General features: G+C 37.0%; 2 protein-coding genes across 11 annotated transcripts in view; both read right to left on the reverse strand.

Annotated features, from left to right (window-relative positions):
- Positions 1-14078, reverse strand: part of LOC142334806 (flap endonuclease 1-like) — a 247310-nt gene that overhangs the window by 155163 nt on the left and 78069 nt on the right. The gene's annotated exons all lie outside the window — the stretch shown is intronic.
- LOC142334804 (uncharacterized) overlaps positions 1-14078 on the reverse strand; it is a 134672-nt gene that overhangs the window by 30525 nt on the left and 90069 nt on the right. For 6 of the 10 annotated variants that reach the window (XM_075383124.1, XM_075383123.1, XM_075383120.1 and 3 more), the window contains 6 exons: positions 12288-12327; positions 11513-11812; positions 7021-7282; positions 2657-2683; positions 2136-2153; positions 1587-1965 (listed from right to left, as the gene is read on the reverse strand). In XM_075383124.1, the coding sequence (XP_075239239.1) occupies positions 1587-1965; positions 2136-2153; positions 2657-2683; positions 7021-7282; positions 11513-11812; positions 12288-12327 (1026 nt within the window). Of the gene's footprint in view, positions 1-1586; positions 1966-2135; positions 2154-2656; positions 2684-7020; positions 7283-11512; positions 11813-12287; positions 12328-12483; positions 12526-14078 lie in introns of all 10 variants that reach the window. The other 4 variants (XM_075383122.1, XM_075383118.1, XM_075383117.1 and 1 more) reach the window with 4 other exon arrangements.

Genomic DNA, 14078 nt, shown 5'->3' on the forward strand with positions numbered 1-14078 from the left:
AAATATTTATCAAAACATAGCACAAAAAATCACAGCGAAGAACAAAGACTCTCATAAATATCTGTTAAACCGCTATAATAGCGATTACACCAAAACCTCAGAGCTGCCATATGTTAAATCAATGGCAAACAATTCTTTTAAAAATCAGAAAGGCCGAAATTCTTTATTTTTTTAAAAAACTCGTAAAAATAGCAAATCAAATTTTACATTAATGCAACAACTTAGCGTAGATGTTTGCCAAAAAACAAAAATGTGCCAAATGCTAGTGCGTGTGGAGGCTTTGAATACATTGTAAAAAAAGTACAAAACGTCACAAATTTGGAAATCAACTTGAAAAAAATAAGTTTGAGTAGAAAAACCAGCAAAAAATATCAAGCATTGGCTATTCACGCTACATGGCCATACTCCTGTAACAGCAACGTTAATTAAAGAAAAAGAAAAATCAACCAAAGTTCAATTTAACCTCTAAAGAAGAACCTATCGAGAAAAAGTTTAAAATTTTCTGTTTTTTTCTTTTGTAAGAATAAAACTGCTTTGCATCAAAAAGTCGATTCTCATCTTGCCTAGGAGCGTAAGTTAAATCAATAAACTTTAAGATCAATAAAAATAATGGGTAAAAAAATCGATAAATTAGACTGATATCCCGAGACCTCAAGGGTAGCAGCCAGAGACCTTACACAATAAACTACAGCGGCATTGAGATTGAAGTGCTTTTATATTAGCAACAAACTCCATTTCAGAATGTAAGCAATTAAAATCACTCAAAATCTAGCGAATCGTGAAAAAGTCACTCGCGAAGTCAAAGAAAATTCTACAACCAAAGCGAAGAAGCGTCAAGCAAAAACTTTGCAGAAAAAGACACACCTTTACATTAATTGCTTCACACTTCGTTTGAGGGTCATTAAAAAACATAACCAACTAACGTTGGACGAATTGTTCTCGAACGACTAGTGGGAGCTAATCAGTTGCAGTCTGCTTCAGTTGTGGGATGTAGCCTGAATGGGGCTAAGAAATTGACTAGGGGGCTTCAAATAACCTCATTAGAGGTGGTGGTCAAGCTTTGGGGAGGGGGACCAAATCACCAGATGCGGGAATGCGGATGTGCGAGTGGGTGGTTGTGACGGTGACTGAGGTCGTGGGCGGGGTCAAACGAATATTTAGAGGCTAGTCAGGCGTAAGGCTCTAAGAGCTGCTCAGCCATTTAAGGCCCTCCGTACTTAACCTTTTTATCCCGGAAGAAAACTTAAAAGGGTCAGACGAAAATTGGTCAGGCAAAAAATGACATTTAAAATACCACAGGTCTTATAAAATTGCTGCAAACTTCGTTTGAGAGCAATAAAAAACAAAAATGAGGGTCAGCCAAAAATCATTACGCCTCTGAGTCGCAAAAAACCCTCAAGAAAAGCAATACCTCTCTTCTAGTCGTAAAAAAGACAGCACCCCAATACAGTTCAAATTCTTTGAACTCTATAACAGGAACACCGCAATATAGCTACGCTTAGCTTACAGCTTCGCAGCTATAACAAACTGATACTATTTGCAAAAATAGCTATGATGTTTGCAACTTTCACAGGAAAGAATCTCACCCTTTTCGGCTTGTACGATGCTGCACAACTAGCAGTGCTTCGCTCGTCCAGTGAATCCTCCGAGAGATCTGCGTTCATATTGTTGTTAGTGTTACTACTTGTCAAGCCACTTTTGTGCAGAGTGGAACTGGATCCACTGTTGGAAGAGGTGGTCTTGAGATTTGAACTGCGCGTTGCTTTCGCATATCCAGGCTGTGCCGCGGCGGATTCGTTAGAGGTAGATGATGCAAGAGATGTATGTCTGGTGCCAGTCGAGACGCTCGCAGCCGCCGTATGCTCGACGTTGGTCACAACTGACTGTCTATTGTTGACGTTAGTTCCACTCGTCCCTGTGTTCGGTTTCTGGGGCTGAGGACGCTTGCTCAGATTGTTGTCTGACCTAAAGGACCAAATGATTTACCATTCGATGTCCATATTCCTGGATGTAGCTTAGGTTATCAGCTATATATTATTGCTGTATATAAATCCTTATCTTTCCGAAAATGTATATGACCACAGCCAATCATGAGAGCAAACAAAATGTTTTTCACCTATTTGAGAGCAACCAACCTTTGTTCATTAATGTTTCTACAAACGAAACAATTCACTCGGCATTGATGTGAATGAAAAACAGATGCAACGGATCAGTTTTTTTGCTCCGTAACCAACTTCAATTTCCAAATGAAGGGAAAACTTCCCCTGGATCCCATTTCTAAAGATTGACACATGGAACCATTACGTCGCAAGTAGCACTCGACATTTCAATAAATAGAACAAATCATTTTGCACAAAACTGCTTTATCAGCCTAAAAGCCGATTTACCAAACTTTCCTAAGAGTTCTCACCACATGAGTTTGTGATAATCTGCCATTTGGCTTTTTGGTCCTCAACAAGAAATGTGAGGAATGATATCTAAATAAAACGTTGTTTTCAGCTATTGTAGAAAAGTGACAAATTCAATTAAATTCTCTCAATTGACGTTACTTTTTGCGGCGTAATGAGAAGTGGGTTGGAAAGTGACTACCAGGTGCAAGTCAATCAAATAAATAGAGGAGAATAAATAACAGATGGAGAGACTGACTGAGACTTACCTCCTTCGCAGTTGCCCAGTGTCAGATCTGTCACACACGCAAAATAAGCTAACAGTAGTAAAACCCAACATATTCTTTAATCAATTCTAGCGCACCAATTCCATTCAAGATTTTCAAAACCTTCTGTTGGTGCAAGTACAAAACTTGTTACATCAGGCGTCGAAAGACTGATCTTGGAAAACTTACAGCTGAGTGATCAGGGGATTTAAGAAATCTTCCGAAAACTTGGATTTTCCAAAATTTCATGTCGTTTATGGCATTTTCATATTTTTGAACATGGAAAACTTGGTTTCGAAATCTTCCAAGTTCCTTTGAAGTTGAAAACATACCCGGCAGATTGCCGAAAAATAGCCGCCGTTGATTCCAAGCATGATTGGGATTGAAAGAATAGAAGATATTGAAAAAAAAAGATTTTTGTAAAAAAAAACATTTTTTAACTCCGATTTATTTTGATGGCTTTTCGTAGTTGAACATACTTCATCAAGCTATAGGGGCTACTATCAATACCAATAAGCATTAGAGATGGTAACTAAGACTTATAGGAACGACATTCAAATAGCGGGTATCTATAATTGGGCTTTATGGGTTTATCCCGTTTCTATTTCTGACTTCAATTTTTTATACTGACTCTGTTCATTTTGAATTGCTTTGCTGAGCAACTGATGTTCAAAATCACTTTTAGCAGAATGAGAGAAGAGAGAAACTAGCCTAGAGAAGTCAAAAAGATATCACGCAAAATGTTGAAAAAGCGGCAAAATGAGGTAAAGCGAAACATTTTTTATTCGACGAAGTAAAAAAACATAGCAGGACAAGTCCTGACGTACAATTCAAAGAATTTTCATTGACTAAACAAAAAACTAGACCTAAAACGGACTATGAATGGATTGGGAAAACCATTTGAAAAATCCAATCCAAAAAATCGAAAAAACAGTAAAAATCAAAGAGAAATTGCCATATGTGAACAAAAAACCACTAGCGACAAAGCGATTTTTTTTTTCAAACACCGTTCTCTCACTCTACTTTAAATTTAGAGCTAAAAAATTTCACGTCGCAAAACCACCCGATTTTTCGCTCCACTTTCTGTTTCGGCGTGACCAAAATCACTACTCCAATTTGACTTTAAAAATCATGAAAATGTGTGAACAGATCTTTAAAAAAAAGACAGCGCCCCAATACAATTCAAATTCTTTGAATTGTAAAAAAATAGGAGCGCTATAATAGCCGGCTGAGAAGATGAGGGCGGCTATTAATCAGAAGCGAACCAACGTCAGATGAATTGCTCTCTAACGGCCGATCGTTCTTAATCCCTTTAAGCAACAAAATTTAGAACGAGAGAAACTTAGATCACTCAAAAATAAAGAACTAAAGAGTGAAAAAGTCACTCAAGAAGTCAAAGAACATTCTAGAACAAAAGCGTAAAAGCGTTAGGCAAAAAATTTTGAATGAAAAAGACACAGGTTTACAATAATTGTTTCAAGCTTCGTTCGAGAGCAATTAAACAGCTCATCTTTAAAAGCATTCTAGATATCTCACACTCCCTATTTAGTACGTAAACAATGTCTGCACCCAATGAAGAGGAACAAAACTTATTCAAATGAAACAGCAGTCGGATGGCTAAACATAGACGGTAGCTGCGACATACAAAACGCTGTAACGAACGCTGATAACCCAAAGCACTTGGATTACTAAAGATTTGAGCATAACGAATTTTGAAAAATAACAAGAGATATTGTGGGAACAAAAAAACAGCTGTGATAGCTTCGTATATATGTAGTCTACTAAATGCTAAGGAGATGTCATAAATTTGAACACTTTTGTATAACTTGTGCTGGCTTTATTAGTTGTTATAAATAAAATTCATTTAGATTGACATATGCTCAGTGAGGTACGTTACGTGTGCCAAAAAACTAAACGCGAACGATCGAAAACCTCATTTCAAAAACCTCATTCTCAAGTATGAAAACGACGTCACGCACCCAATTTATTTAAAAAAAATGCAAACAACAGCCGCTCAATGAGTATGAGGTCAAATGGCCGTAACAGAAATCTCGACAATAAAACGAGGGACGCACGGCCAATAATAACTCCCCTCAGCTATATCAACGAAAAACTAGACCATTACTTATGTCGGAAAAGTTTTTGAAGTCCATTAAAGAAGAGAAAAGCAAATGAAATTCCAACTGTCGCACGCGAACATAAGTGAAAATTTGTGTTCTCACTCTGCTGTAAAAAAGGCAACAATAACTTTACGCCTTGAAATTACCTGCTTTTACGCTGCATTTGGCGACAATCAGTTTGACTACTATCACGTCAATTGCAAACACAATTTGACCAAAAAAGACTAACATAAAATTGTTCTAAAAAGCCGCATGTAAATAAACAATATTTGCTCACTTAATCTTTTTCATATTTGTTTCTCGCTCTCTCGAAAACACTGATATGGACAAAAAATCACACTCTTTTCACTCTTCTCTTCAATTAACTACACTTACATTAATACCAATAAGCAATAGAGATGGTAACTAAGACTTATAGGAACGACGTTCAAATAGCGAGCATCTAAAATTGGGCTTGGTGGGTTTATCCCGTTTCTATTTCTGACTTTAATTTTTTATACTGACTCGGTTCATTTTGAATTGCTTTGCTGAGCAGCTGATGCTCAAAATCACTTTTAGCAGAATGAGAGAAGAGAAAAACTAGCCTAGAGAAGTCAAAAAGATTTCACGCAAAATGTCGAAAAAGCGGCAAAATGGGTAAAGCGAAAAAAAAGTTCGACGAAGTAAAAAACATAGCAGGACAAGTCCTGACGTACAATTCAAAGAATTCTCATTGACTAAACAGAAAAACTAGACCTAGAATGGACTATGAGTGAATTGAGAAAACCATTTTAACAAAAATCAGAACAAAAAAAATAAGAAATAAACAGAAAATCAAAGACAAAATGCCGAGTGTGAACAAAAAAACCACTAGCGAGAAATGAAAATTTAATTCAAACAAAAAACTAAGCCTACAATGAGCTGTGAATGGATTGGGAAAACCATTTAGAAAATCCGATCCAAAAAATCAAAAAAACAGTAAAAATCAGAGTGAAATTGCCGCATGTGAACAAACATAGCCGGCAGATTGCCGGAATAGCTGCGAAAGAATAGACCTGCGTGCCATATAATAGAGATAGAAACAGATACAGACCTAAATTGAAAAAAAAACTCAGACACCCCTCAAAAAAACTAGGTAAAGGAAAACATTCAGCGATAAATTAATAAAACTTGTTAAAATTCATTCCGCAGAAGCCTCTTATTAGGGACCTTTACTGCACATATGAGTTCCTTTGACCTTAAACAAATTCAAACTAAACTTTTTTAGTTTAGTTTTAAAACTAAAGGTTTAAAGTGCAAAAGTCATTTTATTGAGTGAGGTAAGTCACGTTTGATCAAAATCTAATCACGCAAATAACCTAAAAACTTTTGCTAAAGCGAGCTAGAAATGACGTCACGCGCGCAAATGCCGTTAGTGAGAGGAAGAAGTCATTCAGAAAATTTGACTTTTTCAGCTTTGCTGTGTGAACAAATGTAAAACGAAAAAAGAGCGTCAGACGACGAAACAAAAAAAACCAAGAGCACCGCAATATAGCTTCGCTCAGCTTACAGCTTCTCAGCTATAAAAAACCACTACCGAGAAACCGAATTTTTGTTCAAACACCGTTTTCTCACTCTACTTTAAAATTAGAGCGAAAAAAATTCACGCCGCAAAACCACTCGCTTTTTCGCGCCATTTCCTGTTTCGGCGTGACCAAAATCACTGCTCCAATTTGACTTCAAAAATCATGAAAATGTGTGAACAGATCTTAAAAAAAGACAGCGCCCCAATACAATTCAAATTCTTTGAATTGTAATAACATAGCAGGACAAGTCCTGACGTACAATTCAAAGAATTTTCATTGACTAAACAGAAAACTAGACCTAGAACGGACTATGAATGGATTGGGAAAACCATTTAGAAAAAAATCCGATCCAAAAAATCGAAACATACCCGGCAGATTGTTAGACGAAGTAAAAAACATAGCAGGTTAAGTCCTGAAATACAATTCAAAGAATTGAATGAAAAACTTAGAACTACTCTATCTGACCAGCAGATCAATTGAACAATGCCACCCAAAACACAAACAAAAGCTATAATAGCCGGCTGAGAAGATGAGGGCGGCTATTAAAAACAAATGGAAAAGTTAAACACGATCAGGTAAAAAAAAACCGCAAAAAACAAGAGGTTCCAAATGATCGAAAACTCTTCGTTTGAGTGAATCTTAGTTAAGGCATATAACTTTCACGCACATGCTACTGAGCTCATTTCGTTCATTTATCACGTACTTGAAGCGACGGATACTCTGAGGCTTTGAGTTGTTTGCATCTGGAGGGCGTTCTGATCCCTTATCACCCGCACCACTTGTTGATCCCTTACTCTCATTGATGGCACCCCGTCGCTTCAACGTCGTGCTTCCCGAGGCACCGACAGCAGGGGCATCCTGCGATCTATCTCGGGTAGTTTTATCTGCACCGTGATGAGGTTTCTTTAGCACCCTGTGACGGGAGTCTGACATAAGAGGACTCTGCTTTGAGGCAGGAGGCACTTCTAAATACAAATTGATTCAAAGCATCCCTTTGTAGAAAAATATTAAAGTTGGTTAAATGCTTATGTCGCACATTACGATGTTAGCGTTGCGGGACCGTTTCTTCCCCGCCTCTCTCCAATACAAAATAATTCAAAAACCAATTCAAAACTTTCTTATGCAGAGTAACCTGAATATGTTTAATATCCGAATATCGTGAACATCAATATTAGGAAAACTTTAAATGTCTGAAGCCCGCATCTTTTAAGAGTTGCTCGAAAATACCTCTTCAAGACAAAGTTGCTTGTACAACGCCTAACAGCAATCAAAACTCGCTGAATAAAGATAGAGAGAGGGGGAAATATCTAACTCTTTCGATTAAATGTTAAGAAAAAAAGCCGATCATGCGTAGTTATCTAATACATCTATATAGATTAGACTGATAGTACAATCGCATATCTATTTTTATGATTAGTTGTTTGAGTGTCGAGAATCGCAAGTTCTAGCAAGTTAATCGTCAGTCACAATTTGCTGCAAGACTGATTACGTCACAATCTTCGTACCCCTCTTTTGATCACCTCTCTCCCTGTTACTCGGAGAGATCTCTGCTGTTCTATTAGCACAACACAATTCCGTGTTATCCAGGTCAAAAGCAAACTGCATTGTAGCTTGCTTTTTAGGGGGCACTGATCTTGAATTTCTGGGCGGTGATTTTGCACTTTTCGGTTTCAACAAACTTGTAAGATTATTGGTAGCTCTTTTTAAGGGCAGCGTGCTGCTTCTGCCATTTTGAGGCAATGTTGATCTAGAACTCCTGCTTAAATCCTGGCTAGATGTCCGTACGTCGGTGCTGGATGACTTCAGACAACTGTTGATCTTTTCACTGTTTTTACCAGCTCTTGCGCTTTTCGAAGTTGGTGATATTTTTGAGGCGACTGTTGATGCGATTCGAGACAGCCGAGGTGATGGTAATCCCAGACTGGACGGAAGAGATCTCGAGGCAAGTTTCGGAGAAGACGGAGTACCACAACCCGAAGATCCCTGGCTTTTCCTCGGTTGTTTAGGTGAGGTTAGGGTACTGGTAGCTAACTTAGTACTAGTCGCTCTCGCCATTTTCGGCGACACCGGAGTGAGCTTAGAAGCAACATGTGATGGCACTTGAACAGGAAGAGCACTGTTTGTTTTACGGTTATAACTGCTACAATTTTCACTTAGATTTGCACTGCTAGAGATTGTATCTTCTTTATATGATTCCGCAACAGGAGTATCTCGAGGTGCTGTTGATACAGGCACAAAGAATTTGGTCGGTGCTAAAAAGTTGTAAAGTCTTAAGAAATGATGCACTTATATGCAAGTTGTCAACGATAAACATAGCCGGCAGATTGCCGAAAAATAGCCGCGATAGACGCTTGGGGCGACTTTTTGGGTTAGCTTTGGACTGTCATTTTTATGAGGCACAAAAGCTCTATAAGGAGAAAGCCATAAAAGGGGCTTTCCAAAATTAGGATCTTTTGACGTTTGTGCCCCCACAAAGGATCTTTTGACGTTAGGATCTTTTGACGTTTGAGATTAGTGGGCGCATATTATTTGCACCCCTCAGATGCACGTGCAATATATTTTACATAATGACTTACTATGTAATGGCACGTGCTCTGTAACTGGGGCGAGCATAACGTACTGGGGGGGGCACAAACGGAGAAGATCCCAAAATTAATATTCAAAATCAAAAACTCAAGACTATAATAATCAAGAATTAGGGCATATATGTTTGGCACTACTTAGATGCACACAATTGACCTTTAATAATTAAATGTTCATAAAATTTAAAGTTCCATAAGTGAGTTCAGAAGTAATTTTTTTGAGAGGTAAGTAATTGAAAAAGTAAATTCCAAGAAGTCAGGGTAAGACGAAACAAAAATCTGTTAGACGAAGTAAAAAATATAGCAGGTTAAGTCCTGAAAAACAATTAAAAGAATTGAATGAAAAACTTAGAACTACTCTACCTGACCAGCAGATCAATTGAACAATGCCACCCAAAACACAAACAAAATCATCACAAAAAATTGAGAAACAAACAATCAAACCATCTAATTGAAAATATAATCATTGCTAAAACTTTAAAGCTTTTACCCCTAAGTCAAAATTTGATCTCTTTATATATACCTTTTCAATAAAATATTCAAAACCGATTTTTGTTTCTCAAATTGCTGCAGTATTGTATCTGCAAGGCTTGAAAAAACTCATTGGCCCTTGAAGATCGATCAACTAGAAAATGACCAAAAAATTTTTTTTAAAAAATGAAATCAATTGCAAATTTTAATGGAACGTTGCTAAAAATTGTGATATTAATATCTTAAGAATCATTTCTGTGTCTCTACAGGCTATTCAATAAACCAATTCCAAGCCTTAAAAAATTACTTGGTTCGAAGATCGATAGGCAATAATTGTTCGAAAAAATTCCAAATTTCAAAAAGAAAATCGTTCTATTAAAATATTGAAAACAATTCAATTGCCCGCTAGTAACGATGTAATAACATACTATCAAACCCTGTATGAGGTTATCTGGCTATTTCGAAAAAACTTAAAAAATTGCAAATTTTATCAGAAAATTTTTAAAAATCGAAAAGTTAAATTGTTGAACACAAATCCATTGAAACTAACAACCATGCAGTAACTTTTTTCAAACAGTTGAATAGGTTTCCTATCACTTGTGAATGGACAAATATCAAAATATGAAGAAAATTGTAGGAAACATTGAAAAAATTGCAGATCTTATCAAAAAATTGCTGAAATTCGAGACATTAAAAAGTTGAAAACCAAACCATTGTTACTGAAAACTATACAATGCCCTATTGTCAAATCTTAAAGGAGACTCTCTGGCCCCTGAAGCTGAAAAAACTCAAAAAATGACAAAAAATTTAAAAAAATACTTGAAAAAATTGCAAAAATTAGTATCATTTTGCGTGTTTTTGTTTGTAGTACCAAAACATTTAGCTCATAAAATGGTCATAACGAGTAATTTTGTCTCACAAAAGAATCGCAAAAGGCCTTCATCAACTTTTAAAAACTTCAACCAAAGACGAATCAAACAAAAACCTAAAAAAATCACAAAAAACATGAAAAATTGCGTCATTTTGAGCCAAAACTCCTAAAAATGACCTTTTAACCTTAAATTGAGGCCATCCCAGCAGCTGAACCACTCTAATCACTTGAAAGACAACTAACTTATACTTTGGGCCTCTAATGAAACTTAATGCCCGCTGGGCTTTACCTGTTTATCCCGTTTTGAAAGATCAAAGTCATTGAAAAATGTGTGAACACATCTTGTGTGAAAACACAGCGCCCCAATACAGTTCAAAATTTTTGAATTGTAAAAAAATTGGGAGCGCTATAATAGCCGCCTGGAATTGAGGACGCGGCTATTAACAATAGGTTTATCAATAGAACGAATTAAACTCATTAGATTACTCTATTAGAAACCTGACAAGTCAGTTTAATTGAACAGGTCCAAAAACGTTTTGAACCCAATCAAAACCCACCCAAAATTGTCACCTTTGGCTTGGGGATGACTACTGATACTGAAGCTTGGGTCAAAAACTGTCCATTAATACAATCTATGACAGGGGTTGAAAAAAGCAGGATGCCGAGAACTCCCCGCCATTGATTTAAGTGCTGTAGGCTATAGTTAGCCAGCAGGTATTGTTTGAGTCGCTGCTGCAATCCATCAAATCTATTTAAAAAATCCGGTTTTCCATGTTTCATTTCACTCCCGAATATAGCTAAGCGTCGCGTACAGCTTTGCAGCTATAAGATGTCTCATTGTAGGGGAGTGAAATCTTAGTTAATAAAAGCACGCAAAGAACGAGAACAAAAATCCTCTTACTTCCTTTACCAAGCTTGGAGAACAAGATATTCAAGTATAATTGGGTATGAACAAAAACTCTCTTCTCTCAGCAACTTGACCTTAACAGAAGTTTTTGTTCATACCTGATATTGGATCTTTTCCGTTTGTGCCCCCCCCCCCCCCCCCCCCCCCCCGAGTACGTTATGCTCCCCCCAATTAGAGAGCACGTGTCATTACCTGGTAGATCATTATGTAAAAATATTGCACGTGCTTCTGGGGACACTAAGCTGGAGAGGAGGGGGGCACAAACGGAAGAGATCCCTGATATTTTAATACTTCATTAGACTGCCTCAGTATTTATTATCACATGGTAAAATCAGTTGGACGATTCAAAGTTCTTTTTACTAACCTTTCATGCTACTTTTAGTTTTGCCCGTGGTAGACAAGTCAGGATTGCACTCAGCTGAGACGTCCAGAGAGAATGGTCTGCCGACACTCATACTATTTGATGAGAGCACTTTCTTCCCGTCCGGGGTCAAGTGAGTGCGTCCAAAATGCTTCTTCACCGCTCCTCCGCCCGCGTGTTCCGTAGTTGAAACAGCTCCTGGTGCCATTTCCCTCCCCTTCACACCAATTGCTCCCATCGCTGGGACTATTTCGAAATTCTCAGACTGGGTAAAGCCGTATTCGTTCACCGCAGGCATGCCATCTAAGAATTAAAAACTATTGGCTTTGTTTCTGTGTTATATGAAACCTGCTAATGTGTGAAAAGTATATCACGCGCAATAGGCAATAGTTGATAGGTGGAAAACCAAAATTTCCCAGTTCACTGTTGGCAGCAATCAAAACTACTGCATTGACATGAGAGTCGGACCCAAATGTGGCGATGTAAATAGTCTACTATAAAAAAAGTGCCGATTTTCTCAAAGAAGCCGAATTCAAAACCAGAAGAGAAAGTGGGATTATGTTCATTTCCTTAACATTTATTGTGCAAAAGATGATTCTTTTCCATTATAGCCCCCAATGAGTGCTTTAGTGGAAATACCCAAAAGATCATATAGGATAGTTCAATTTTTAATTTAGATCCATTACTTATTTGTTGTCTCAAGTCTTGTAGAATGTCTTTAAATGTAAATTCTAATATTTACACAGGTATTTGTGCCATCCGTACACTATATTCTTACCATTTTGCATATCGCTGATTGACTTCTTGGGCGCCAAAATCTAAAACAGAAAAACAACACTGATTTGCTTAAATTTTCTATAAGCAGTACTGCATTCTTCAGGCAGATGAAAAAGATGTCTTCTAACCGAGAGAACTATCAAAGTGCAACAGAGAAGATACCTATTGACAGATGAAAAGATGACCAGATTTCTAACCCGTGCAGAAATGCATTTTCGTTTTTCCTGCTTGTTTTTAATCTACAACAATGAAACATATATATTTGCAATTCCTTTGCAGTCACTATTTCACAAAATATTTCACTATTTTCAAAATTTTCTCAAAAAACAAACGACTAGCGTCGTACCTATTGCCCTTAAAGGACTGGCGACCAATTTGATTCGTCAGCAGCTGGTTGAGGGGAGTGCGTGGGAGGCTAAACTCAAAGATTCGTCGAATCGCACAGATAGAAACTAGTAAGTCAGGAACCTCCTAAAGAGCTACTGAGCAACCTAGTTCGCTCCGGACTTTATAAATCTAAAGTAAAAAAAAAGTCCGTTCTGGAGGACAAAACGATGAGTCAAACTTTTTGTCTCAAGTCAAACGATGAGACAAAAAGTCGGTAGTACCAAAAATTGCCATTAAAAGCCCAGCAGGACTAATATAATTGCAACAAACTTCGTTTGGTAGCCATTGACTCCTCGAATTACTACCTTCAAGTTCGTTAAGCAAACCCTACACTTTTTGAATCGCAACTCTAACTACCGACCGGCCTAGTTGTTTTTAATTCTACTGTTATAATGGGTTAAAAACATACCCGACAGATTACCGGAAACTCTCCTAGTTAGACACACTCCTCTTCCTTAATAAGGACAAAGTGAAAAGTATCAATAAGCATAAGAGATGGTAACTATGACTTACAAGAACAAAGTTTAAGAATCAGGAATCTAAAATTGAGCTTTATGGGTTAATCCCGACCCTAATTTTGATTTCCTTTTAATTACTTCGTTCATTCTAGATTGCTTCGCTAAGCAACAGCTGTTTAAAAACTAATTGACCAGAATTAGCGAAAAAGGAAACGAGCCTAGAAATGTCGAAGAGACTATCGGCAAAATGTCAAAAAAGCGGCAAAACAAGGTATATAAAAATTATTATTCGTGACGTAAAAAACATAGCAGGACAAGTCCTGAAATACAATCCAAAGAATTGATTGACAACTTAGAAGTACTCTACCTGACCAGCATATCAAATTAACAATGCCAGCCAAAACACAGGCAAAATCATCTCAATAAGTTGAGAAACAAACAATCAATTAAACTAAACAAAAATATACTCATTGCTAAACTCTTGAAGCTTTTACCCCAAAGGCAAAAATTGATCCCTTCAAATATACCTATTCGAAAATTATGTTCAAAAGTCAATTTTGTCCCAGAAATTGATCCAGTATTATATCTTCAAAACCTGAAAAATTGATTGTCCCTTGAAGATCGATTAACTCAGAAAATGACAGCAAAAATAAGAAAATCGAAATCAATTGAAAATTTTAATGAAATGTTGCTGAAAATTGTGATTTTATAATCTTCAGAATCAATTCTGTGTCTCTAGAAGTCGAAGCTATCCAGTAGCCGAATTCCAAGCCTGAAAAATTCATTGGCTCAAAGATTGGTAAAATAGATAAGACAAAAACTTTAAAAATTTCAAATTTTATCAGAAAATAAAAATTCCTTCTATTAAAAAGTTGAAAACCATTCCTTCGGCCTTAGCAAATATGTAATAGCATATTATCAAACCCTGGAGGAGGTTATCTGGCTAC

This window comes from Convolutriloba macropyga, chromosome 2 (genome assembly GCF_964194025.1).
Source record: "Convolutriloba macropyga chromosome 2, txConMacr16.3, whole genome shotgun sequence".
NCBI classification, from domain to species: Eukaryota; Metazoa; Xenacoelomorpha; order Acoela; family Convolutidae; genus Convolutriloba; species Convolutriloba macropyga.